The sequence below is a fragment of the Camelina sativa genome, chromosome 17 (genome assembly GCF_030686135.1).
Source record: "Camelina sativa cultivar CO46 ecotype springtype chromosome 17, ASM3068613v1".
Classification (NCBI taxonomy): Eukaryota; Viridiplantae; Streptophyta; class Magnoliopsida; order Brassicales; family Brassicaceae; genus Camelina; species Camelina sativa.
In genome coordinates this window covers 27,508,871-27,536,085 of record NC_141896.1, presented here as the reverse complement: position 1 = coordinate 27,536,085, position 27,215 = coordinate 27,508,871, and the positions used below count along the sequence as shown (strand labels likewise).

Sequence of the window (27,215 nt, the reverse complement as noted above, 5' to 3'; positions counted from 1 at the left end):
AAGGCTGATATATAGTGTAAATGAACCAATAACGTTGAAGAACTGTATAATTTGAATAAAAATATTTAAAGAAAAGCTCAGCCATTGCACTGTTTATAAAAAAAAAAATTATTTTAAAATAGTTTAGTAGTAGAGGCAAAATCTTCGTTCTTAGTAATAGACGGAAAACTGAGGCCTCAGCTGTGACGGCGCATTCGGATGTCCGATAGGGTTGTTTTACATCCCGATTTTTTGAATTAAGGTGTTTAGATCTGGGATAAGTACTACAAAACGACACTCCATAGAAGTCGGCGACGGAACATTTAAGGAAGAAGAGATTACAGAGGTCGGGTGAAATCAGAGAAAGGCGACTAGTTTCGATCCCTCTTTCATCACCGGTGTTGAATCAGAAGGTAAGTGTTTCTCTTGGCTTCTTACTTTAAATTGGAAGAGAGATTGTACCCCCCAAATTCTATATTAGGTTGGAAGAGTATATAGCAAATACATTTAAGAATCGCTTTGAGTAGCCCAGGATGTGAAATCGATGAATAGTAGTGTATCTGTGGCGGGCAGAGGATAAATAACCGTAATCGTCAACAGAATTAAACTTAGGGTTAATTGGTATTAGGGTTAATTGTTTTAGTGTACGTACATATTAATATGTACGTTACTTCATGGTGATAGGATGGATCCCGAGGCTGTAGAGATCGTTCCTCAATTGAGCTTGGATCTACCGAGGAGGTTATTTGCTCTTGACCATTACCCTCTCAAAACCAAGATAAATGCGTATTCAAAACCGGAATATCTTTCTACAATATCGAGGGTGCTGAGTGGATAAAAGAAATGGAAAACTTGTTAGAGTCTCCATTTGGGCAGCTTTTTCGTTCTCCGGTAAACTAGTTCATGGATTTGTTTGCCGTCAATTGGTGACCAAAAAGCGGCATGAGATGTGGATTGTGTTTGGTGGCAATCCAATCAAGTTTGGATTACAGGAATTTGCAGAGTTGACAGGTCTCGAATGTGGAAATTATCCAAAAAAGAGAGATGTGGAAAGAGCTACAAAAACGGATAAAGGATGTATGACTGTTTGGGAAGTTCTATTCGGGGAAAACATAGAACCAACGATCTCCGAGTTGGTCAAAAGGTTGGAGACTGAGGAAATGGAAACGTGGCAGAAACTAGCTTTAGCGCTGATAATAATAGTTGATGGAGTTCTAACATGCGCCACGCAACCAGTAAAACCAGATCCGAAGACAGTGGAGATGACCAAGAATATTGATTTTTTTTTCAAATATCCATGGGGAAGGTTGTCATTTGAACGGACCTGGAGACTATTACAGGATTTAAATGTCCAGCAGACGTAGACAGCTTAGTAAAAAATTTCAAGCAACAATTAGTTGCTGTTCATGGATTTCCTCTAGCACTCCAGCTGCTGGCTTTCCAATCTGTCCCAGCAATTGCAAGATTAGTACCATCTGACGTTCAAGATCAGGCGTTTAATCAAAGATCGATCCACAATCTGGCTAAACTGCGGCCAATCAAGACAGCAGACATCTTCGCATGCGATGCTGCTAAAGAGGTATGTACTTGGTTGATATAATACGTTAACAACCTGAATCTATCAGTTTCGTCAAATGTATATATATTTGTAATCATATTATAGGTGGTTATTAGACGGATGGTTGATAGTGGGGAGCATTGTGATAGTGGAGAATTGGAGTGGCGTGACGAAGAGGAAGACCATCAAGTTGACAACATTGAAAATCTTATTAAAGCTGGCCACAAATGGGATGAGGCAATATGGATGGGAGGTGATGATAGGTGTCCAAAACAGACACGTCCCGAAGAGAAAGGTATTAAAAACATTTATACATTACAAAGGGCTTCACTATAAAGATAAATTTTTTTTTAAATTAATGGTTAATTGGTGATATAGTTACAGTTGACTGTCGGAAGAGGAAAAGAGCAGACACCGCAACAATTGACAATAAGAAAGAGAAGAGCACGAGAACTGATGGGCGACCGGGGGGTACGCCCATTGTTGATGAACGTTTGGACGATGACCAATTTGAAAGGTATGCGGCGGAACTAAGCCGGTTCTACAGGAAACAAGAAGCACTGATGAAGGAAAATCAGGCAAACATGGAGATTTTCGTACGTACAGAGATCCGCAAGGAGATAAGAGCTGCACTATTGGACGTTAAAAGAAACGAACATGGGGAACCTTCTTACGCTTCGCATACAGTTTCAGAGAAGAAGTATTCAAAAAAAAGAAGAGGGAAAACTATAAAGTTTCGAAGAATGAGTTCAGTAATGGTTATGAAAAAAAAGGGAGAGAAGGTCAGAAACAGGGGATGCGCTGACACTGCTAAGGTTGATATGACAAATAGCTTAAGGGTTGTAATTTTTTCACTACTTACATATATTAAATTATGTTGCTATCGTGGTGTGCACAGGGTGATCGGAATACTGATGGTTCGAAGGATGCCATAGATGGTCAACACTCTGTCAGTGGTGATTCTTTAGTTGGAGGCCAGGTAATGGACAACAAGATCCTCTTTAGAATGCGACTCAATCAACGTAATGGGGGTGTTTTTGCTTATGCACCTATCATATACGCTTTATATATTTGACCGTAGGATACAACCCGTACTCATATTAATGAGTGGGTAACCGATAATAACGACGGTGGCATGAACGAACCATCCCCGAACAATGGAGTTAATGAGTGTCGCCAAGATTATGACGCGGGGGACATTGCTGTCGAGCTATCACCAACTAAAACCGTATCCGATGTAAGTATTTGACACGGAATGGAGATTACAACACTATATTCGTAATAAAGCATTGTCCACCTTTAATTGAACAGATATTGCTGCAGCTGAATACTAAAATGGAACCTGATCTGCATTGTAACAAAATGGTAGGTCAGGAAGTAACCATAAAAGGGATAACCATCTGTGGGTATCATATATATTCGGTTATTTGTTTTTCTCCTCTAATCTACACGTGTGAAAAATTGAGCTTGTACCAAGTTCCTACTACGAACACGCGTCTTAAAAGTTTCATTGTTTTGAATAGGAGGATGGGAAAGAACTGCATCAAGAAGGCGGGAAAGTCGAGTGGTTTAACAGTAACGGAGGGGACATAAGACGTCAGGAAGGCGAGTCAGATGAGGGTTGTAACAAAACCGAAATACCTGTAGAAAATGAAACTGCAGTTGACGGTCAACAAGAGGCAAGTGTCTAACTTTGATGATTTCGAGTATTTGTGACATTAGTGTACGTAAGTATGAATCTATGTACGTACATCTTATTAGGCCGAAGTCGAAGCACTACAAAAGGAAAGCGATGGCGAGGAGGGCTGTAACAAAACTGATGGACATGTACAAATAGAAACAACAGTTAACCTCCAATAGTGCAAAATTATTTTTTAATAGGGATGAGAACCCGCGCGTTGCGCGGGCTTGCATGCTAATCAGTTATAATTTTATTTTTATGTAGACTCAGAGGTATATTTCATTAATTAAAAATCTACATATATACTATTCTATAAAATTATTATAATTAACATTTTATTTTTTGAATCTAGTGTTTTTGCACTCTTATCACATGAGCTTAGTTGGCACTGATTGTGAAACCCCGGCTTGAAATTATAAATTAGGGGTTAAAAAATATATTTGAAATTAAATGTTCCCATGAAAGTGATATTTACATTAATTTTTTTTCTTTTTACTAGATAATTATATATGATAGTATTTTGTCTGATTTAGCCTTTGGTTTAAATGTGCCATCTGTCAGGCAATTATCGAAAATTTATTTCTTTCCATTTGATGAGCCTATTTGTTTTTTTAGTATTTGATATTTTTGCTTATTATGTTTTTTTTTTTTGGTTTAGTTCTGTAATTATTTACTTGTTCTTCCTTTTTTTTTTCTCTGTGAACGGATTAGCTTTGCTCTGTTTCTCTATTTTTTGTTCTTTCTTCATCCATTAATCCTCTGTTTCCAGCTTCAGCTTTCTCTTTTGTTGTACCAACTTGGATTGCAATTTATGATGTAGTGTGGATACTAAGTGAGTTTCCTATTTCCTGGCTGGGAGATGTTTTTTTTTTTTTTGATTAAGTTTGTTTTTTTTTAATTTTTAATTGTTATATTGTTTGATGGTAATAGTTTCTCCCCCAATTTGATTTATAGGATGAAGAAGGGAAGTAAAGATTTGGGTTGTTTGTCAAATATTTTTGTTTTTAGTGCCAAAATATACATACAACTTATTTGTGTGGTTGGATTACAAATCTTACTATACAATTACAATTTTTTTTTTCCTTTATATCTTCTAAACACAGTCAATTTAAGTAACAAACTAACAATGACGGTTAAAGACCATTATTTTTAATTTGTGAAATTGACTAAAAAGTCAATCACGTGAGAGAGAGAACTAAACTTTACCCTCTTCTTTATTTGGAAGCAACACCACATTCTTCTCGCCCGATACTCGCCGGCTCCGATTTGCTTCTTGTAAACACCGGCCGCTGTAGAAATGTTAGTTCTACTTCATCTCAATAACCAGATGAAACAATTATATGGATCATATGAGAACCGACTGGAAGACAGACATGAATAAATGAAACTCTATAAACATAAATGAAACTCATTGTGTATCAAAATGCTTCTATATATAGAATAAGAACTCAAAAAAGAACTCAATGTTCGAAAGAACTTCTATCTTCCTAGGTTTAGACAAAACAAACAGCAAATGTTAAGACTAAGCAGACATGACAAAACTCAATGTGTCGAGAAGAGCTTCTATCAAGCACTTGATCCCAAACTTGATGAGCTCTACATGAAAGCTTATCCATATATATATTTGGCAATTTATAACTCTTTCGGCTCAGACTCTCACAATTTGGCTTAAAACCATTAAATAGATGGGTCCTAAGTGTCATGAAACAGCCTCCTAATCTGATCCACGCTGGCCGGTATCAATGTCACCGGACATCGCTTGTACTGTGTGATTACCACAAAAGACAGATATAAGCTTATACCGAGGTTGGGTTTTGGGAATATAGAGAAATGATTCGGAGAACTTACCTTTGTAACATACTTAAATACACATGAGTAGCAGAAAACAAATCCAGAGACCGTGACAACTGATGGATTTGCACGTTTTTGCAAGCACAACGCGCAGAGGGATCTGTTGGGAGGTAGAGGAATTCCTTCTTGGCCATCTGTTAGAAAAATAACCAAAAAGCACTTAGTTGATTGAGTGAAAGAAGTCTACATTAGTTTCAGTAATGCCTACGAACTGACTGATTACTGTTGGGGCTGGAGGAGGTGGAGGGTACACTGTTGGAGCTGATAATCTCTCTTCAGCTGATTGATACCACCATTCCATCATCTAAAAAAACAAAACACACGAATATGAATGAAAATGTTCAACTATTTTATAGATGCGATGAAAAATATACCGAGAGACAAAGACACCAAAAATATAGCAATTAGCTTTATGGCTTAACGCTGTGGCTGTAGCATACAAAATCCAACTTATGTAATCTATGCTTAGGACTATTTCCAAAGGATTCTTCTTCAGAATGTGCTGGAAGCTTTCAGACAGTATAATAAGAGAAGAACCATATACTGAAAATATTTGTGGATACTTACTTTAAAGATAAAAACTGCTGCAATCAGACCGGTTTGGGCGTAGTCAAGCACTGCATATGAGCAGCTAAGAAGTGCCCCTTGCACTGTCTAATTCAATATTCAAAACAATACTATCAGACCTTGGATCACTAAAGTGAGCAGTATTAAGAATCAGCCTATCTCATTCACTAAGTTACAGGAAGTTTAAGAAAACAGAAATCATACTTTTAACCAAGGAGGACCACAAAGCCTCTCACGCTCACGAAGCCTCTAAAAGGAGGGTAATGAAGGCATATCGATTATGGAACTTAGCTTCAACAAATCGAATTAAGCTTAGAAACAGTAAACATTGAGACGGTTTGAACAAAACCGTTCAACAATTCGACTTAATATTGGAAACAGTTAACATTGAAAGGGTTTAAACTAAACGGACCTGGAAGATCAGAATTGGTATTGGCTAGAGAAACCAACTCCTCATGAGTACGGAACCTGAAAAACTCTTTTGGGAAAATACCAAAAGACTCGTCAAGCTTTTCGAAAACAGTAGTGGATATGAGACGGATTGAGAAAGGAGAATCAGTGAGCTTGAAACGTGAGTTGCTTCTGGTGACTTCAAAGTCTGACATGATATATACATGCCCATCACACAGCGAGTTCTCAAATTTGGAAAGGAGGCTAACATTGATCGACCCTTGAATGACACAACTCTAGAGAAAAAACAGAGAAATTAGATAACGCTATCGTAATCAAATGAGAGGTAAATCAAGTAGAGATTGAAGAAACCTTTTCGTCAATGAGAAGGAAGTCAATTCCCATTAGTTGCCCTCCTTTTTTGACGTTTCGGGCCGGCCAGTGACGAAGCATCCTCCCTACAATCTGTTGGTGTAGGCTACCGGCCTTGAGAGTTGCGAATGACCCAACACTGGAATCCATAATAGATAATAGAATTTTCAGATAGTGAAGAAATTGTAAGATGAATGAAATTGGAGAAGAGGGCATTATATAGGATTTGAAGTAACCCAAATTGAATGGTAAGTAGTGGGACTAATATTGAAAGAGAAAACATTGAAGGACTGATTAGGGGGTTTCAAACGTAAACGAAACAATAGCTTTAGAACGGAGGAAACATGAAAAGGCGTGGCGCTTGAGGTCCAACAGCGGCGGCCGGTGGAGAAGACAATCGTGCAGAAAGGGTTAGATTTGTAGATAAACGGATCATTAGATTAGGGGCCTGAGATTTTAATTAAACAGGGCTTCGGAAAACAGAAGAAGGATATAGTGAAGAAATTGGACTATCAAGGAGACTATAGGATACGTAAATGGGCTTAATTAATTCGTTAAGGCCTTATTTAAACAATTGGGATGCTGACGTGGCTGCACCATGAAAGAGGAAAGTGTACTTTATATATATAGATTTCGAATATTTGCCATATTTATAGTGTCTACTTAGATGGTCCAGTGTACGTCACAACTAATCTATGTACGTGCATCTTATTAGGCCGGAGACCAAGCAATACCCAACGAACGCGATTTTCGAAGAGGGCTGTAAAGAGACTAGAGGTCAACCAGATCAAAGTCCCGGGGAGGAATGTATTCCCGGTGAGTCAGACAATTTAGTGCCGCAGTCGGTTATTATTGTGGATGAAACAGGACGCGCAGAAGAAGTGATAATGGAGATACGTGCGAGTCAACCATCCGAAGCCATAGTGATAAAAGCAGGGTCGGTTTCATACGACCCTATGGAAGATGTTGCTGATGGGAAATTCGCCAAATTCACCGAGATGATAAAACAAGATAATGTGTAAGTGTAGTATATATTACTCCGATGACATATTGATATGCTCATTCATTGATATAGGATATTCATAATTACAAAATTTCGCAGGATACACACCTTTTTCGGATTCCGCAAGGCAGATATTCTATTCTTCTCTACTCTTATATCGTCCCAAAATTGGGTCCATAGTCAGGTACATATTTTAAACTTTAACTACACGATTTTGGGGTGTTCATGGTTTCTTGTTGGATTTAAATCCGACCGGTTTGCGTTTAACTGCATCTGCAACACATGGAGATGATTGCCCTAACGCTGTGGCACAAAAACGGAGAAGAAATGATAGAACAAAGGACCGTAATTTTGGACTCCGTTCTCTTTTACGAGTTGACAAGAAGGTTCCAAGCATTCAACAGGAGCACGGCGAAACGGAATTTCAGATGGGACAAAGTACTCATTGACATCGTCAATGGGGAAAGGATGCACCACGAACCAAGGTTGAAGTGGGTTACAGATGTCGACGTTATATATGCTCCAATGAACTGGAAATCTAAGCATTGGGTAGGAGTGGGCATAAATCTTATAAAGAGACATGTTTCCATTTACGATCCTTTGATGACCTCCTCCAGAGAAACTCTTGCAATGTCCCGGATCAAGCCGGTGTGTGAGATGATACCGTACCTACTTCAGAGGGTTATCGATGTCAATTACCCTCTCGATCCATTTACCGCTGAAAGGGTTAGCCAAGTAGGACAAAACTTGAGGACGGGAGATTGTGGACCTTTTACTATGAAGTTTTTAGAACTGTTGAGCATGGGCAAACCAATGACTGATTGCTTGAAGATCACCGACAACAATATTGACAATTTCCAAAAGAAGTTCGCGATGGACGTCTACGAAGCTGCTATTGGTCCGATAAATTAAGTAGCGAATAAACATTCTTCCTGGTTGTACTTATTACTTTCACGCAGGTGGTCCATATGATCCGTAACAGTCTGTTAGGATGATTATGGTTCGCTGAATTTGAATACAATTTAATCACATCACGCTCATCATATCATAGGATTGCCAGTAGGGACAAGTTAGTGTGCTCAAAATGGATAGAAACTAAGCACCAACCATGGACCTAAAAATCAAGTCTATAACGTTAGAAAATCTATTGTACGTACACTGATGAATATACGTACGTGTGTACACAGACCATAAATATACGTATGTGTGTACACAGACCATAATAAGGCCGTTACTTAGTTGATGGTACGTACACATATGAATATACATACGTGTGTACATAGACCATAATAAGGCCGTTACTTAGTTGATGGTACGTACACATATGAATATACGTACGTGTGTACACAGACCATAATAAGGCCGTTACTTAGTTGATGGTATGTACACATATGAATATACGTACGTGTGTACACAGACCATAATAAGGCCGTTACTTAGCTGATGGTACGTACACATCTGATAAAGGCCTAACATATACTAATACTGGTTAGAAAGACGTCATAATGATACATATCTAGACCCTCCAATATACAAAAAACACTACACCTGAAGAGGGTTTACAATCAACCGATAGGAGCTATGTGAGTGACCAGACCTCAGAAAATCTAAGAACGACATCCTCAAATCCCACATGTTACCAAAAAAATGACCAAACACGCATCTTCTATTAGCAACACGCGTAAAACCAATCTTCAATTTTGCAAAATCATACTGCTCCGGTAATATACATGGAACCTCTTCAACTTTTTGATCCCGAGTTGAACTCAGCTTCCGGATAATTTACTGTCTCCGACGTAGCATCTAGTTGGAGAAAGCAGTCTCGGTCTGGGACCTCATCAAACACATCTGCAGCAAGTTTCATCCTAATAGAAGGCATGGCCGCATCACATAGGCCTGTGTAATTTACTCCAAGAGCTATACACTCTAAGCACTTCAACGTGTACACACCACAGTCACCTTGTTGATAGTTCTGTGGGAGTGTTTTCACCCGGTAGTAACTAAATGCCGCCGCCCCGATATGCTCATCTTTGTACCTCCGGTTATATGCTTGTATCAAGCGTGGGATCATTTTTGCGAACGGTTTGCACTTCTTTTGTAGACTCTCGTCGGTTCTACCGCTGTTTATGCTATCGTAAACTCTTAGCCTCCGCTGGACTAAGTCAGCTTCGATGGCTACCCAATGGTTGTTATCGAGGTTGTATGGGAAGAGCAGGGTGTCTACATCGTCAACCCACACCTTGTTTGTCATTCCGTATTTTGGCAGCCTTCCCACGTACGTCTCAAAATAACCTTCTCCAAAAACCCATTGATTAGAGGCTTCCATTTTAGGGAATTCGAATGCCCACATACTAACAAACAAAGGATCGAGAAAAGCAATACGATCTGTTTTATATGGGGATGGCGTTTGCGTCCCCCTAATACGGAACATATGCATACATGTAACCATGTGCTGCAACACGAGTGACATCTATCAGGCATTAGTATACCATAGTTAACTGCGTCAAATGTTATGCTACGAAGCTTACCGCATCCCATAACCAGCCGAATGTTGTAGTTGGCCACAATTGTTTAGGGGTCAGGAGGCGAAAATAAAATTCGGCATTTCCAGTGCAAGGTACTTTAGCCCTGAATACCAAAATTAACAAATCAGTTATAGATCGTAGTCCTCAAATCCGAATATAGACACTAATTATATACAACTCTAAATGAAGACTTACAAATCATCAGTTAGGAAGGACATCAGCTTTGCAATTTTCTCAGGACTTGCCTCACTAAAAGGATCGTACACTGCGGGAGATAGGACTACAATGTGGCTTTCACGTCGGGTCATTAATGCAGCTCGCATTGATTCGTCATTAGGGTTTAACCCTATGTTGGTGCCCACTGGATCTACTAATAGAAGATCAAGCTCTCTTGATGGAGGAAACACCTTTTGTAACAAATATGCAAAATACCTGGCTTTCTCCTTATCTTTCACTGTATGAGACGATGCAGGACTGCTGGTCCCCTTGGTTAAATCCACAACAGATTCGCACTTTCGATCCAACGAGCCAGGGTTACCACCACTTACCGGATGGATAACATTAATAGGAACGGGTTGAGCACCTGCTCCATCAACTTTGTCATTATACTTTGCTCTTTTATTCCTCTGTCTCCCAACTCTGTACTCTTTTGACACGCTGTACACTGTCTACCATCTGCTTTGGAATTCGCTCTACACTGTCCTCTGGTTCGATTTTAATACTCCCAGACCACATGACCTTATCCTTAATGGCTAACGGATTCCTAACACAACTAGCAACTTTATAACCATCCTTGTCCGAATGCTTTATCTGATATAGTCATGACTTGAAACAAAAGACATGTATTTGACGTTATATACAAGACATTTGAAATATAATATGACGCTGTTAAACTAGAGACAAAGTATACAAATTGCTAAATTGTGTGTACGAAAAAAATCATATATCAAAATAATTACAAAGTAATTACAAAATTATACAACTTCACAAAACTGAAATTGATATTGTTTCCTCGAATAGATAAATACAAAGACTTCATACTGAACAATAGATATATAATAACAATTTTATCAATACGCTACGCAGATCATACCTCCTCTATTTTTTGTTCGTCATTTCTTAATGTAAGAGGTCCTTGCGTATGCGCTCCTCCATCCGTTGTGTTGATAACAACTTTCTTCAATAGTTGAACGTCACTCTCAAAGTTACCCATCCTACTCTCCATACCTTGAAGTTTGAACACAACTTCTGCTATTGCTCTAGAAAACGATATCTGAATATTATCCATTTTCGCCCTAGTGTTTCAACCATAGTAAATAACCTTCCACTACCATCTTCACCCTGCACACCTGAATGCTTATCTCCAGACGCCTTCTCTGCTGAACATTTGTCCCCAACACTTTCTTTCTGCTCCTTCGCATTATTGGGGACATTACGGATGCTGGTTGGGGCTGTTTCAAGGAAATCATCATCACTTACCCCTGCAACATGTTGCCTCCTCTCCCTCTTCTTCGTATGTTCCCCCTTCCTTTTTTTTACACAATCCCATTCTCTTTCATCCACTTCGCCATTGATCACGTCTAACAGCAGATTATCCAGTTTCTTCTTCAAACCTTCTCCTACACCATACACACAATACTGTCCTGGCCAATCTGGATATATGAACTCCAAAGGTTTAGGTACTAAATGTTTCACCTGAAGCTGCATTTCAGATACCATAACTTTTAAGAATCTATCACAAAGAAAAAATGCAGACAAATAATGTATACGTAAATTGAAGGCATACCTCCCCATTATTAAGGAGTTTGCTCCCGGATATGAAGGCTTCGATATCCTTCCTTGGCCTCCCTCCTCTCCACCTTAACAGAGGCAAATCTACACCTTCTCTTACATTCCCGTAGCTAGCCCCCAGCACCTTCACGCTCTCAAATGCCCATATCAGCAATACATGGACACATCCATGGAGGGTATAAGCATTGTTAGGTAACCCAAGGACTTTGATGGAATCAACTAAACTCTTGAATCCAACCCTACCCCATTGAAAACTCTCAAATGCTTCTTCATTCAACGCCCTTTTAGCGTATTCCAGAGGAATCCGACTGTTCCTTGATAAACCAAGCACTCCAACATGAACAAGATACAACCGAGCTATCTGCGTCTTCATTTCATCAGACCACCCACGGCAGCTTCTCAAACCCTCAACTAGCTCCTCCCAGTTGGGTCCATTAAAAGCTTTCACCTTTAAAGCCACCCATAAAGGTGTATGATCGACTTCAAACTCTGTTTCATCAATCTTCTCACAATTCAAACCACTAATTTCTTCATATTCATATAGAGAGAACCTCAGCGGCTTTCCTCCAACCAAAAACCATACCTCCAAAGGAATGTTTATTGCCAATTGATTGGACAATAGATAATGGATGGTCTTCCCACAAAACAGGTAGTCAGATTCGGCTAGATCCAATAGAACTCCCAGCTGCGAATTCTTTCTTATTTTGTCATACACCTCATCACCAACAAAGCCATTCAAATCACCAAGATTGGACAAACTACAATCGTGGTGCATGCTTCTCATCGGCAGTGGAAAATTACCAACCCCATACAACCTACTTGGATACCTCTTGCTTGACCCCATATCTATGACAGAAGCTTTAGTTTAGTTATTAATTCAATATCACAAAACATTTGTTGCTTAGATTAGCAACGAAGCAACATGAAGTCACACAAATATCTTCCCAAAAACAGAGCTCAACAACATACAGAAAACTAACATACAATATACAAGGCCTACTATGTAATACTCGGGTATAAGAAAACAGTAAGCAATAGAGACTAAACCACGATATAGAAATTTACCTCTGAGCAAATCGCTTTATTTCCCTCCTCCTCTACTTCAAACCACCTCGCCGTCAACTCGCCGTCAGTGGTCCTCCAGCCAAACGTCCTCCACACAGATTCTTTTCACGCCGCAAGCTATCTAAAAATAGCTGATCTCAACCCAACAATCGTAAGACAAACAACACAAAGATTCAAGGGATCGACTTAGGTTTATGATATTTTTATTTTCCCCTTTTAAGATCTTCGTTTTAAAAGAGAATGGCATAAATCGTAATAAAACACACAACTCATATATAGAAGTAATTTGCAAACTTTTATGTGTTATTCTAGTAAGGCAGAAATCTCAACGTGTTAGTCTAGTAATAAACCTACTTTTATGCAATATTCTAGGTAATTTCCCTAAAACAAATTGATTTTATATGTCAGATATTATAATATTTATAGTGTTGGCAAATAATAAAATGAGAATTTAACCCGTGTTAGCACATATTTAATAATATTTTCTTAATTTCAACAAGTACTTTTTACAACCACATTATATAGTATTTTAAATTTATTTTAATTTTACATATTCATAATATGTTAAGTTTTATTAAATTTATATATATATTAATTATAATATTTAAATAATTAGGAATCGAAGTTCTTCTTACATTAAGAATCAAAACTCAAAGGTTTGGAAAATAAAATGGAAAATATATCATAGTTTATGTCTCTATATAATATTGATTGCTGTTTTTTATATTTAGTTGGAATAAAAAGTAAAATATTTAGGAAACAAAATCTGAAATGATGTTATTTATGGAAAGTTTTTAAGGATTAAATTTGTAAATAAGTTTTTAAATACATATAACTTCAAGGGTGAAATACCAAATGTATTAAAAAAATGTTAATATAGATTTAGGAAACAAAATCTGTCATAGTACTATTTTTGGAAATTTTTGAGGAATTAATGTTGTAAATAAAAATTTAAATAAAAATTTAAATAAGTAAAACTAAAAGGACATAACACAAAATATACTTCAAAAATGTTAATATAGATAATATTTGCAAATTATTACGAGTAAGTGAATATGTACCAAACAATTTTGCCCGTGTTCATCTCTCCGTTCAAGTAAGCTCAGATCCCCGATTGTTTTCTTTATGATCTGAATCGATTTGTGTAAGATACTCCTCTGGTTGGTAATGTGGTTTTCAATGTTTTTTTAAAAAAAATTGTGACAGATACGAAATCCAATTGTACAATGCTATTCTCGGAGAGGACAAACATTTGCTCATTCCTATTTTGATTTCAACATCAGGTTAGCCTTTTCTTGCTATGATTTTTTTAAAAAATTCATCTTCTATTTCTATTTCTATCAGATGCTGAATTCCTACAAACGAGAAATTGAATGGTTTGTTTTATACGCTGATTACTGTTACTGTGAATTTGCATCTGTTCATGTTAGTGACATGTTGGGAACAATAAGCCTTTTTCTCACAACTCTCTAAAAAGCAGAGCTTCTTATATGTTACTCTAAAAGCAGAGTTTCTTAAGTGTTAGCGGGGGACTAAATCTACTTATGGTTTCCAAATTTTCAGAATAAGCTACAAGTTTAGGTGCAATGGAATGAGCTAGAAGTTCAATGTCCAAGTAAATTGTTGAAGGTAAATTCATCTTCTTGTGCTATTATTCTATATTTTATGTTTATATGCATTATTAGAAGAGTGTATGATATATTCTTGATTTTGTTTGGTTTTTCAGGTGCTACCCAGAATTCAATCAAAGTGGAATTGTAAATCTTCCAAAAGTAATTACCTTTTACTTCGTATGATTGTTTTTTTCCGTTGTGAAATCTTAATTCTTATGTTGTGTGACAATGAATTTTAGGTTTTTTTTTAATTCTCTTTCAAGTATTATTTTGGGTCTAAACTGTATCGTATGTTGTTTTTTTTTTGTTTCAGCTGTTTGCGTCTCAAAGGAAGAGAATATGAAGAAGAATGCACCTTCAATGATAGTGATTGGAGGTGTTGGGATACAATCCAAGTCCCACATCTGATGTTTGAAGGGACTATCATTAATATATAAAGGGTTAGGATCAATCTACTAATTGCCAATTGGTTTTTAGTTAGAAGCCCAAGATAAGCCCAAAATTAACATGGTATCAGAGCCCAAGGTTAAAATTCTGGTGGACCTGGAAAATTGGATACGGACATGCCTCTTGTTAACCCGAGTAATGGGGGCCTAAGAAGGGATTTATTATCGGTCCAAAGTGGAATCGGTTCGAGATGGAGTTATCATCTCGAGGAAAGTTTGAAAGGACTATCATTAATATATAAAGGGTTATGATCAATTTATTAATTGCATATTGCTTTTTAGTTAGAAGTCCAAGATAAGCTCAAAATTAACAGGAGGTTGCATGGCTGGGATTTCAGTTGCTCGCACTCTTCAACCTGTTTCTTTTCAGGTATGTCTGCAATCTTCAAGCTTACACTATTTTGTAGGTGGATAGTCAAACCTTCGGCCAGCAAAGGGGAAATTCACAAATTTTGTAATCAGCAAGATCCACCCATGAACCATTTCCAAGATATTCTTTGTTTTGATTCGTAAAATTGGCTTAAAGGAACGATCTAAACAATAATCGGATGAGGTCGATGGTGGGGTAGAGTCTTAAGGAGGAGAAGGTGAGATTGTAGTTCACGGAGAGGCCAAAGCTAAGCCTGTAGACAATATGGTGATGTAGAACTAGAACTTGATTCTGGTGTAAATGAGGGTGAGAGGGAGTTAAGTTCGCATAAGGTTAAGTGTTGTTGAGCCACAAAAAAAAAAAAAAAAAAAAAAAATTAAGCAAGAGATGGTGATATTGATAACAAAGACGAACATGTGGGGGAGAATAGCCATATACTGGTTACAGTATAGAGTAAATTAAAAAGGTGAAAAGCATTATAAGAGTGCTTTGGATTTTATATTACAGAAAATTGTATCTAATGAAAAGAAAGATAAGAGCGATGAGTAAATTCTCGCAGGACTTCACTTTGTAAAATAATCAGAGATAGCTTTTGCATTTATAATTGGTTTTATAATTTGAAAAGAAAGATAAGCTCTTTAAATTGTGGAAGTGAGTTCTTTAAACATGTGTATTTGTCGTCCATCTTTCTTTTTTAAACCCCAAAACTTGACTCAATCAAGGTATTGCAATGTCAATTCTTCTTCCTTAGACCCAAAAATAAAAAATTAATGAATAATATCAACTCATCTATAAAATCATACACACATGTTTAATGAAAGAATATCAACTCATCTAAAAAATTAATGAAAGAATATTAATTCTTCTACAGCTCAATTGGTGACAGCTTTCCTGTGGGAAGGTTGTTAAAGGGTAGGGACCAGGTTCGAAGAACGTCTGGCGCACCAATAACCTACTGGTGGATTTAGATGAATAGTTCATTTCCACGGTGAGGGGTTAGGAACGATGTCCTGCATAGATTATAATATTTTTTTGAAACTTTTTAAAGTTTTAATTTTGATCAAATAAAAAACCGGATCAAACCGGATAAAACTTTTAAACTTGGACGCCTGATAAATCAAGCTTTCCTGCTCATTCGTTGTTGGAAGCGTATTAATTTTATTTATACTGGTTCTGAATCATTGTCTAAAGTTTTTCTAGCCGATGTGGGATATTGTGCATAGTACTTTTATTTCCATAAATTTAAAATTTTCCTTTTTCTTAAAAATTCTGGAAATTTAAAAAATGTTAATGAATGACATGTCAAATCATGATACATGTTGTTTAAAATAATTCTTAATATAGAAAATTCTGGAAATTGTATAAAATGTTAATAAACGATATGTCAAATCCTGATAGGTTGTTTAAAATCCTATGTAAACGGCTTGAGGAGCTTATAACTCCTACTTTTATTTAGTATAGATATAAAAAAATTTAATAATATATAAAACTACTATATTTTCAAAAATGTTAATAAGTGAGATGTCTAATCCCTATTGGTTGTTTTAAATACTATGTGGACACCTTAAGCAAAAATGTTATTTTGTGACATATCTAATCCCTAGTGGTTGTTTTAAGAGAATTTGTTAAAAATGCCCTTTTGATATACCCCTTTTCAAAAATACCCTCTTTTCTGGCCATTTTTATTTATGCCCTCTTTTAATTTTTAATGACCATTTTACCCTTAGATGAAAATTATTTTATTCAATAAAAAGAAAAACAAAATTTTCCCGCCAAAAAATTTCTGACATATTTTCCCGCCAAAAATTTTTCAAAAAAATTTTTGATAAAAAATTTCGAAAAAAAAAATTTTCCCGCCAAAATTTTTCCCGCCAAAAAAAATTTACAAAGTTTTTAAAAGGTTTTATAAGGTTTCTACCTTATAAAAGCCTTATAAACACCTTGTAAAGGCTTTTACAAGATTTTTTAAAGAGTTTTAAAAGGTTTTTTAAACAACTTGTAAACGCTTTTACAAGATTTTTACAAGGTTTTTAAAAGGTTTTAAAAGATTTTTAAAAGGTTTTTAAAAGGTTTTCAAATGGTTTTTAAAAGGATTTTTAAAAGGTTTTTAAACACCTTCTAAACCCTTTTACAATGTTTTTAAAAACCTTGTAAACCTTTTACAAGCGTTTACAAGGTGTTTAAAAACCTTTTAAAGCATTTACAAGCTTTTTAAAAGCATTTACAAGGTTTTTAAAAGCGTTTACAATGTGTTTAAAAACCTTTTAAAAACCTTGTAAACGCTTTTAAAAGTTTTTTTAAAGCATTTACAAGGTTTTTAAAAGGTATAAATTTCAATATTTTTGGCGGGAAAATTTTTCGATTTTGGTGGGAAATTTTTTTTTTTTTGCGGGAAAAAATAATTTTTTCGGGAAAAATTTTCGATTTTGGCGGGAAAAAAAATTTTGGCGGGAAATTTTTTTGGCGGGAAAATATTTTCGATTTTGATGACTGTACATTCTTGCTGTCACTCAAAAAGGGTAATTTGGTCATTTTGTATATAAAGAGGGGTAGTTTTAAAAATGGTCAACATGAAGGGGTATTTTTAAAAAGAGATATGGAAAAAGGGGCATTTTTGAGAATGCCCCTTGTTTTAAATCCTATGTGGACAGATTAAGAAGCTTATAGCTCATACTTTTATTAGTATAGACTAGGTTTTGAATCCATGCTACGCGTGGGTTTATTTTATATATTTTGATGAAAATTATATATACTCACTCCGTTTCAAAATATAAGAAATGACCACTTTAAAACAGTTCAACCAATCATAAATAAAACAGCAGAATAAAAAATATTAAACTAATCTAAAAGTAGCATAGAAACTTGAAAACATCTTATATTATTAAACAAAAAATCTTCTCTAAAACATCTTATATTATGAAACGGAAGGAGTATGTGATTGATGACAGTAATGAAATATTATCTTATAAAAAAATTAAATTAGTATTAAGTAAAAAATTAAATTTCAGATACACAATTTTTTAAAATATAAAAATGAGTTGTGTTATAAAATCAAATCAGATTAAAAAATTCATGAATTTTATTAACCAATGTTTTCATGTTTTTTATTCAATGTTTTCTTATTATTCATATTCTTTCATGTCGTTTTCATTGTCAAATTTTATGGTAATTGTCATCGTTACTTTTACCGTCCGGTTTTTCGTTATACTCTTTTTCTTCTTTTTACTCGTCAACTTCTTCACATTTTTCCACTGAAAAACCTTTTTTAGACTACCACTGTAGTGACCCTCACCAAGGGGTAAAATTTCAAAATAAAACTCAAGGCAAAAGACTATATAAGGAAGCCAGCAAGGAGATTAGAAGAATTGCTGAAAAGAAGTCCAAGAAATTTTCATCAGATCAAAAAATGTCCGAGAGTTGTCGAGACGCCCGAGATGTTTGAGACGCACCATCCGAGTCGTCCGAAGGACCGAGAGTTGTCCGAAGCTGTCCGAGAATTGCCGAGAGACGACCAACGATCGATCGAGAGCCGCTAATCGACCCAACAAGTAATTCGGGAAACAAGACATTCTTGTTTTACCAAGAATTAATCAAGAAAGAGATTCCAAAAATTGAAGATTAAATAAATCTAAGTGGAGCTTAGTGGAGAATATTTAAATCAAAGTGGAGCTTAGTGGGAATTATTTAAATCAAGTGGAGAAAGTGGAGTTAGTGGAAGATTAAACAATTCAAAGTGGAGTTAGGGGAAGATTAAAGAAATCAAGGAAGAGTTAGTGGAATCAAGGTGGCTAGGTCGATTTCCTCACAAGTGTTAAGACATGCACTAATAGCACTAAGGAAGAGAGAGTGCTCCACATGCATTGGCTCCCCAAACCGCCCAAAGCACTCACACTCCACTATAAATAGGAGCCTTAGGGTCCTTAGGAGTCATTTTCGTTTGCCTTCTTCCCTTAGAGGAAGTTAGAGAGAAAGAGTTAAAGAGAGAAAGATAGGGAAAGAGCGAGAGAGAGAGTTATTCCCTTAGAGTTTCTCTTCCGCGAGTTGTTAGCCGAGTCCCGCTGTAGGAGCTGGTCGCATCTAGTCCCTGCTAGAAGTATGATTAGATCTTGTTCTTCTCAGCCAAGCCAGGTGAGTTTCGAGGCATGTGATATGGCACATGATAGGTGGGATTTTAGGTTGTCTTCGCTTAGGATTTATGGGTGAAATCTAAGCATTTTCGTTGGGTTGTTGGGTAGATTCGTTTCTTTCTTTCTAGATTGAGTTCTACGAAGTTAAGTCTCGTTTTCTTTACTTGTTTGCATGTTGGTGTGAGGTTGTGTCTAGCACTTAGTTTCTAGATATTTCTCTAGTTACTAAGGCTTGCATGTTGCTTGTTTGTGATTGCATGTTTGCTTGTGTGCATTGCATGTTAGTGTAGTTGTTGCATGTTTGCTTGTGTGCATTGCATGCTATTATTGTTGCATGTTTGCTTGTGTGCATTGCATGTTGTTGTTTGTAGCTTGCATGTAGCTTGTGTGCTTTGCAGGTTTGTTTGGTTGTGTGTTGAGGTTGTGCAGGTGAAGACTTCCCCAAAGACCATAATCGGTGCGGATTACAAAGATTCGGAGAGACGGGATTGCAGCCTATGGCCGAGTACTACACGACAGTGTAGTCGAGATCGCCTGTTGAGAGGAACTCGCATGTAATGTTCTATGCTTGCGTGCCTTTGTGACTGTTAGTATAGGTGTTCACGGGTATGGGGGAAGTGATGAAGTGATGAAGTGGTGGAGTGAAGGAGAGAAGGGCCCTTGGACTTGAAGACGAAGAACAGTTGTTAGCTTCTGCATGCGTATACTTTGATAGTATACTTGGAGATTGCTTGACTAACTTGCATATTTTATTGCTTGTTTTTCTTGCATTTGGTTTGCATGTTGCATTTGAGTGCTGCATGTAGTTAGTTAGCTTGCATGTTGTGTGTTGCTTGCTGGGGTTAGGGTTGGGTTTGGTTTCTTGTTAGGTTTCCGAACTCACTGAGTGTTAGCACTCAAGACTCCATATTTGTTTTGCAGGTAACCTTAGTGGGAAAAGCCTTAGAGGGGAGCGCAGGACGTTAGGCCAGCCGGTGTAGAGTTGCGTTGCCTTTGCAAGTTGTTGTTTCTTTTTGTAAAATTAAATTATCATGTTTTGGCTCTAGGCCTGGTACCAAAAACGTTGTTAATGTTTTATGAACGTATTTTCGTTAAGTAATTAAAGTTGAAAGTTATTTTTATTTAAGTTGTGTGGTTTCGTTTGGTTCCAGCCTTGTCCGGACCAACACAACGCACCAGGCCGCAAGGGTTGCAAAGCCTGAGTAGTCTCAGTTGCGGGTGGAATTGTGCTAGGGAGGACCGGTCGGAAAGTCTGCAGCTTTCGTCCCTCGACTGGACCACCTCGGTACAGTTCCCATAGTGGCGTTCTGTGGCTGTCCGTTGGCCTATGTGGTCATAGGACGGTTCGGGCGCGTTACAACCACACAACTTGTAACCCATCAAACTCCACGACCAAAATCATTTTTTCTCATAAAATTTGTTCAATTCATGAAGACCAGCATACATGCACCCAATTATTGATAATTTCATCCATATTATTCGGTTTTAGATCCACACATATTGAAACTTCTCAAACTAAAATTTTTACTTGCAGAAAAAGTAATATGAACACATGTATATTTAAAAAAATATTTGTGCTTTTCGTCGATCCTTCTTCTTTAAACACAAATAACATCAAATCGAGGTCTTGCGACATCAATCATTCTTTCTTAGACTTGAAAGTAATTTTTTTACTGCAAAAATATCAAATCATCTGTAAAGTTATACCCAAAAAAACATGTTTTACAGCTCATAAAAGATATAAAGCACAAATGGAGATAAGTAATATATTTTCAAGATATTAAAAAATTTAATATATATTATTTAATAAATTTTCAACTTTAAAATTTTTAATAAAGATTAAATATTTAAAATATTTTAAACTTTAGATGTAGTTTAAATATTTGTAACATTTTTTTTAGAGTTTAAATAGTTAAAATATTTTAAACTTTTTATGGAGGTATTTATAATATTTTTAAACCTTTATAAAAGTTAAGAACTTTCAATCTTTATAATATTTAAACTTTTAAATTTTTAAATATTATAATATTTTTTTTGAAACTTTTTAAAGTTTTAATTTGTTCAAATAAAAAACTGGATCAAACCGAATAAAACTTTTAAACTTGGACGCCTGATAAATCAAGCTTTCCTGCTCATTCGGTGTTGGAAACATATTAATCTTATTTCTACCGGTTCTGAACCATTGTCTAAAAAATTTCTAGCCGATGTGGGACATTGTATATAGTTATTTTATTTCCATAAATTTAAAATTCCAGAAATTTGGAAAATGTTAATGAATGATATGTCAAATCGTGATTGGTTGTTTAAAATCATTTTTTGGAAATCTAAAAAAATGTTAATTTGTGATATGGCAAATCCCAATTGGATGTTTTAAATCCTATGTGGACGGCCTTAAAAGCTTATAGCTCCTACTTTTATTTAGTATTGATTAAGATATAAATTAAAATAATTAGATAATTTTGTTAGTGTAAAATATGACATCATTTATTTGCTTATATAGATGGGTATATTTACAATAAAAGTAAACTTTTATTCTTCGTTTAGGATTAACAAAAATTTTAAAATATAATAAGATTACACTTATCTTATTCTTCATTTTACCAAGCTTGAAAACTGTGATTTCTGATCGTTAAAATTGACACATGTCACAATCTGATGAGTTACTAATTTTGATATTTAATCGTTAAAATTGACACATGTCACGATCTGGTGAGTTTTTAACTTTGATCTTTGATCGTTAAAACTAACACATGTCACGATCTGGTTTGATATTTAATCATTAAAATTGACATTTGTCACGATCTGGCGAATATTTAACTTTGATCCCTGATCGTTAAAACTGACACGTATCACGATCTGGTTTGATATTTAATCGTTAAAATTAACACATATGTGAATTTTTAATTTTGATCTCTGATCGTTAAAAGTGACACATGTCACGATCTGGTGAATTACTGACTTTGAGAACCAAGGTTTATATAATAAGATATTTATAAAATATAAATAAAAATACTTTTAGCTCGGATGTTAAAAAACAATTTTAGCTTCTGATTTTATAAACGAAAAACTCAAAACATTATAACATATTTATACTAATTTCTAAATATATTTTTACATTCAATAATGATTACATATATTAATTTGACCTTAAAATAAATATTTTTTAGTTTAAATTTAAAGTTTTCAAATTAATTTAGGGTTATAATAATTTTGCATCCCGTCTAAGTACCCATTTTTCTAATAAAGCTGTTGATAATAATTTCACATCCCATCCGAGTACCCTAATAATATTAACCATTGATATTTGTTTGCCATATTTATTTTTGATATTAGGTTGATTATGCCCGGGAATGGGATGTGTATCCTTGAAATTTGAGATACCCTTTCTCCGACCCGGAAGGGAGATTTTCAAAAATAGCACTCATTTAAGTTTTTAGTTCAAAACTAGCACATATTCTTAAATGTTCCAAAATTAGCACAAAATTATATATACAAAATCAAATGTTTTTTTTCACAAAATAGCTTCTCCTTTCTCTTCATACGCTTCGTCTCCGTCGGAATCATCCACATATCAACTCCGGCGTTTCACCTCCACGCCAAATCAATCTGATGAGTCTCCAATAAGAATATTATTGCGAGTCTCTAATTCCAGGTAGAGTCGAAGTACTGAAGTAGCGATGGATCTCGCGACGATGAACACTGGAATCGATGAGAGTAAGGAGAACATGTGGGATCGACGGCGTAGGTCCAGTGAAAGGCTGACGGAAGTGGTGGTGGTGGTGAGAGCAGAGAATAGCATGATGATTCAATTGAAGAAGATTATGGCTTATCTCATTCTCAATGCTACAAATCCGATTCACCACCGAAGAAACTCGGTTGAGATGGATTGATAAACTCGGTTCATGATTAGGAATACGTATATACTCTTATCATTGACAGATTTCATTTGCTTGTAAATTTTTATGAACATTTGCTAAAACTGTGTGCGTCATATTGGGAGGTTCATCATGAGGATCTGCAACAGTTGTTGCAGCAATACAGTGTATGATATTCAGGAATGACTCTTTGCGATTCAGGAAGGTCTTCATGAAAATAATGTATTGTGCTCCTACAGCCTGCACCTAGGCTTCTATCATAGTATTCACGACGTGCACAAAAACAAATCATTACTCCACATTGATGAGAAAATTTGTGATACATTGAGGCAAACATAAAAATGAAAAGATTTTAAACACATTTTTTAGATTCTAGACATTCAAGAAAGATTACATAATATTCATAAACGTGAATTCACACCAACCATGTTTTGAACATATGAGCTTAGGGATTATGTTAAATTACATTGTCTTACATTTAGGCAAAACATAAGATAGGTAGCCTAAGTATAATTTAGGAAGAACTATTTGAAATTTAGGAAGGAGTCATTGACGTTTAGGAAAGTCTTCCTATAATATCATGCTGGATATTCATATTTGCTACATTTATTATAAAACACCAATATGTACACAATATCAAATCATAATATATCACTAATGGAGTAATATGTGATACAATAAGGTAAAACACATATGAAGATATTTAAAAACACATTTTTAAAAATTTAGGAAGAATTTCATAGTTTTTAGGAAGACATTCTTGAATTTTAGAAAGACATTCTCGAATTTTAGGAAGGCTTTCCATAATGACATGTACTCAAACTTCATCATCATCTTCATCAGCAACTCTCTGCTCTCTTTTCTTCCCCTCTATCTCAAGACATTACACAAATCAAAAAACACAACAAAGATCAAGTATCAATCAATCTCAAGAACATCAACAAGTTTCTAATGTAAAGAAAATTTCCCTCCTAAGTGTTCTAATTATATAGCATAAACATCACCTTATCAAGATATATCGAAAATAATGTATTTGTAGTTACATCTGTATCAAATCCTTCTACTCCTTTGACAAAGCAACACCTCCTAAAAACATGGCTTCAACTCTGCATTGCACAACCCAAGAAATCAATGAAATCAATCTAAACACACATTAACATGAAAACAGATTCATAAATTGATTTGCCAAAGCTTTTTTACCTTTCCCGTAAGAGGAATGAAATCATCCACAATGACCCATCTCAGCAAAAACATCAATGACAACACGTCTAAAAAACTTCTCACTGTTACAAAGGACACCATACATATCAAACAGAACCACCGATACTTTCCCCCAATCATCCGCTGTAATTTTAGCTGGAAGACTCTCCTCCGCCACACTTACTATCGTCGACGACGGAGCACTGTTTAGCTTAATTAAACTCTGATCTTTGATCGAAATCCGGTGAATAAAGATGCTTTTGATGTGGATTTTATTGTATTGGAATCAATTGATCGATTTGGCAATTAATTGAAAAGATCTGAGATCCAAAATGAATATCTCAGTTCAGAATCTTCACCGCAAGCTTTGTCGGAACTTTGAAATCCAAAATTCGTGAGTTTAATTTTAGGAAAAAATGAATTTTTTTATTGAAATTAAATAATAATCTCACTATATAAATGCTAGTTTTGAAAAATTTGAACATGTGTGCTAATATTGGAAGAAAAACTTAAAAGAGTGCTATTATAGAGTATTTCTCATAAAACAATTACTCGACCTTTAAATACGGGTACTCGATAAAACAGATACTAAATATAGATAAAAGAGAATATATGCAACATATAGTTCCAAAAATGTAAATTTACAACTTCAAAACTATAAAAAATTATGACTATATGTTGAAAAGCCATTCTACATCACTCTAATATATATTTATAATATATTGGTAATATTATAAATAATAAAAGCAGATATTGACGGGTGGAGTAATAAATCCAATAACGGATCGGCTATTGGGTATTAAAAAAATGAATACTCGATACTCGACCTTTGTCCACGAATAATAGAATTATAGTACTGTTTATCCGACCCTAAGATCACACATCTTTTTCGAGACGAGACAAATACGGGTAATATGTCTTAGCGCCTACCTTATAAAACTAAAAACTATAACCCTGAATCAATTTAAAAATTTTAAGTTTATATGAAAAAAATATTATGCCCCATAAAAGTATCCTGTTATAACTCATATGACGTTCACTATGGACACCTTGCAAAATGTTTTCACCTTTGTATCTCACTATAGGGAATTAGTGTTTCCAATTCTACAAAAATCAAAGAGTATAAAAATCAAGTATGTGCTTGAATTTAAACTTAAGCATAAGACTAAGAGCATTGAAAACTTTGAGATATAAAGAGACAGATGTTTTTTATGTACTACCTGCACATGTTTGTTGTCAAAAGAGGATTTGTTAAAAATGAGAAGTAGAGGAGGTGGTGGAAGTGAAGGAGATGATGTAGTATAAACATGAATTCACGTCTTTGCATTGAAGAGTAAGACATTTAGCTTGAGCAACTCAAAATTTATCATTTTGTTATATATAAATAGAAACTTGTTTCAGTTTATTTGGACACCAAAAAAACCTTTTTATTACAATTTTTCTAACTATTTTCCCACAAAATTTTTGATAATAGGATTTTCACTTCAGGGTATCAATTCCCTAAGCTGTTGCAATACAAAGGGTTATCAATCCAAATAGTTGTTCTTAACAGATAGAATGCACTTAAAGCAATGCAAGTCAAGCCAATTAGTGAATTGGTTTTATCTAACAGCCTACAATGAACATAAATAAAAAGAATAAAACAAAGAACTAATCGACCGAAGTACGCGATGCAAGAAATCGAGTATCAGATCGAGTAGGTGGTCGGGTGAAAAGAAAACAAGAACAAAATGATGAACTACTCGAGGCACCACACGATGCTGATGGTTGAGTACCAGGTCGGGTAGGTGGTCGAGTTAATTGTAAAATTTGAAACAATAAAAATACGAAAGCTCCTAAGGATGGGGTAATCGGTTCATAAGTATTTCTAATCAACCTAGAATGTTTTACATACCTCAAGAAATCTATTCCCTAGACAATGAATCTCTAATCCTTGCTAATCTACTCTCATGACAGAAACAATCAACCCTAATCACTTCCTTACCCAACTCTCGTTGGAAACATGACTAAGCAAGCATTAAAATCCAATTCACTCTTGTCAATACTTACTCATCTAATCTCTTAGGCTAAGTGAGTAACTTTCTGGCATTAGTTGATTCATGCATTTCATCGAACACCTCTCGGTGTGGAAATGCCTAGAATCTAATCTCAACATCTCAGCTTGAAACTAGCACTAAGAACACTAATTCAAAAGAGAATTTTCATAAAAGCAATCTAGCTAAAACATCCTAATCGATTAGAATACATACTAGCCTATCCCATCCCTAGAAACTTTGATTCACTACTCAGATCTCATCGCAAACAACATAAAAACAGAGATGAATAAGAATTGCATTGAAACTAATGAGTATAATCAAAAACAGTAGAGAACAGAAAGTAGAATTACAAACTGGAAAAGAAAAATGGTAAGTATAAAAATCTCTCTAAGAAAGTATGAAAATCGGATAGGAATCGCCTTTGGTGGCTTTCGCTCTCTCTGTCGTGAGTGGCGTTCTCTGGCTCGAAAATTAGGAAATGATTTATATATGGAAACCTTCTGACCTAGCCGAAACAGTTGTCATCAAAAGTCCTACACGAGGCTAGGGTCGAGCACCTCCTCGGGTTGGGCTTCGGGTGGTTCCTTTTGAGCTTAGATCCACTTGTTCGGGTTGTTCTTCTTGCACGATAACACCATCGGGTACATACTTGGGTTACTCCTCATTTTTGCTCTTTTAAGGCTCCACAACACTTGTTTTCATCTAAAATGCAACAATGCAATAATGCAACACCGTAAACAACCTAAATGCAAATATCTAAGGCTAA

At 35.5% G+C, this 27,215-nt stretch overlaps 2 protein-coding genes and 2 long non-coding RNA genes across 4 annotated transcripts; 1 reads left to right on the top strand and 3 right to left on the bottom strand.

Annotated features, from left to right (window-relative positions):
• Nucleotides 1-4,596: 4,596 nt before the first annotated feature.
• LOC147924368 (uncharacterized) lies at nucleotides 4,597-5,203 on the bottom strand. The gene is made up of 2 exons (XR_015587244.1): nucleotides 5,067-5,203; nucleotides 4,597-4,982 (listed from the first exon to the last, which is right to left on the bottom strand). It is a non-coding gene; the product is annotated as an uncharacterized LOC147924368 (long non-coding RNA).
• Nucleotides 5,204-5,229: 26 nt separating this feature from the next.
• LOC147924367 (uncharacterized) lies at nucleotides 5,230-6,838 on the bottom strand. The gene is made up of 4 exons (XM_087496744.1): nucleotides 6,399-6,838; nucleotides 6,049-6,322; nucleotides 5,637-5,719; nucleotides 5,230-5,373 (listed from the first exon to the last, which is right to left on the bottom strand). Exons 1-4 carry the CDS (start codon nucleotides 6,612-6,614, stop codon nucleotides 5,230-5,232), a joined length of 717 nt encoding a protein of 238 aa, XP_087352870.1. The 5' UTR covers nucleotides 6,615-6,838.
• Nucleotides 6,839-9,142: 2,304 nt separating this feature from the next.
• Nucleotides 9,143-12,561, bottom strand: LOC147924366 (uncharacterized). Its single transcript, XM_087496742.1, has 9 exons — nucleotides 12,301-12,561; nucleotides 11,713-12,219; nucleotides 11,466-11,627; nucleotides 11,276-11,377; nucleotides 11,020-11,199; nucleotides 10,565-10,736; nucleotides 10,122-10,509; nucleotides 9,930-10,029; nucleotides 9,143-9,853 (listed from the first exon to the last, which is right to left on the bottom strand). The coding sequence occupies exons 1-9, from the start codon at nucleotides 12,559-12,561 to the stop codon at nucleotides 9,143-9,145; spliced, it is 2,583 nt and encodes an 860-aa protein (XP_087352868.1).
• Nucleotides 12,562-19,140: 6,579 nt separating this feature from the next.
• On the top strand, nucleotides 19,141-20,754 carry LOC104757876 (uncharacterized). The gene is made up of 2 exons (XR_762552.2): nucleotides 19,141-19,339; nucleotides 20,260-20,754. It is a non-coding gene; the product is annotated as an uncharacterized LOC104757876 (long non-coding RNA).
• The last annotated feature ends 6,461 nt before the right edge of the window (nucleotides 20,755-27,215 follow it).

Excerpts from the sequence above, each read along its gene's own strand:
- LOC147924366 (XM_087496742.1), bottom strand. The coding sequence starts at position 12,561 with ATGGGGTCAAGCAAGAGGTATCCAAGTAGGTTGTATGGGGTTGGTAAT. Across the intron at positions 11,628-11,712 it reads AACTCCTTAATAATGGGGAG|CTTCAGGTGAAACATTTAGT; the intron begins GTATGCCTTCAA and ends TCTGAAATGCAG. Across the intron at positions 10,737-11,019 it reads ACGAACAAAAAATAGAGGAG|ATAAAGCATTCGGACAAGGA; the intron begins GTATGATCTGCG and ends TGACTATATCAG.
- LOC147924367 (XM_087496744.1), bottom strand. The coding sequence starts at position 6,614 with ATGCCCTCTTCTCCAATTTCATTCATCTTACAATTTCTTCACTATCTG. Across the intron at positions 5,720-6,048 it reads TACCAATTCTGATCTTCCAG|TGCAAGGGGCACTTCTTAGC; the intron begins GTCCGTTTAGTT and ends TGAATTAGACAG. Across the intron at positions 5,374-5,636 it reads CAGCAGTTTTTATCTTTAAA|ATGATGGAATGGTGGTATCA; the intron begins GTAAGTATCCAC and ends TTGTTTTTTTAG.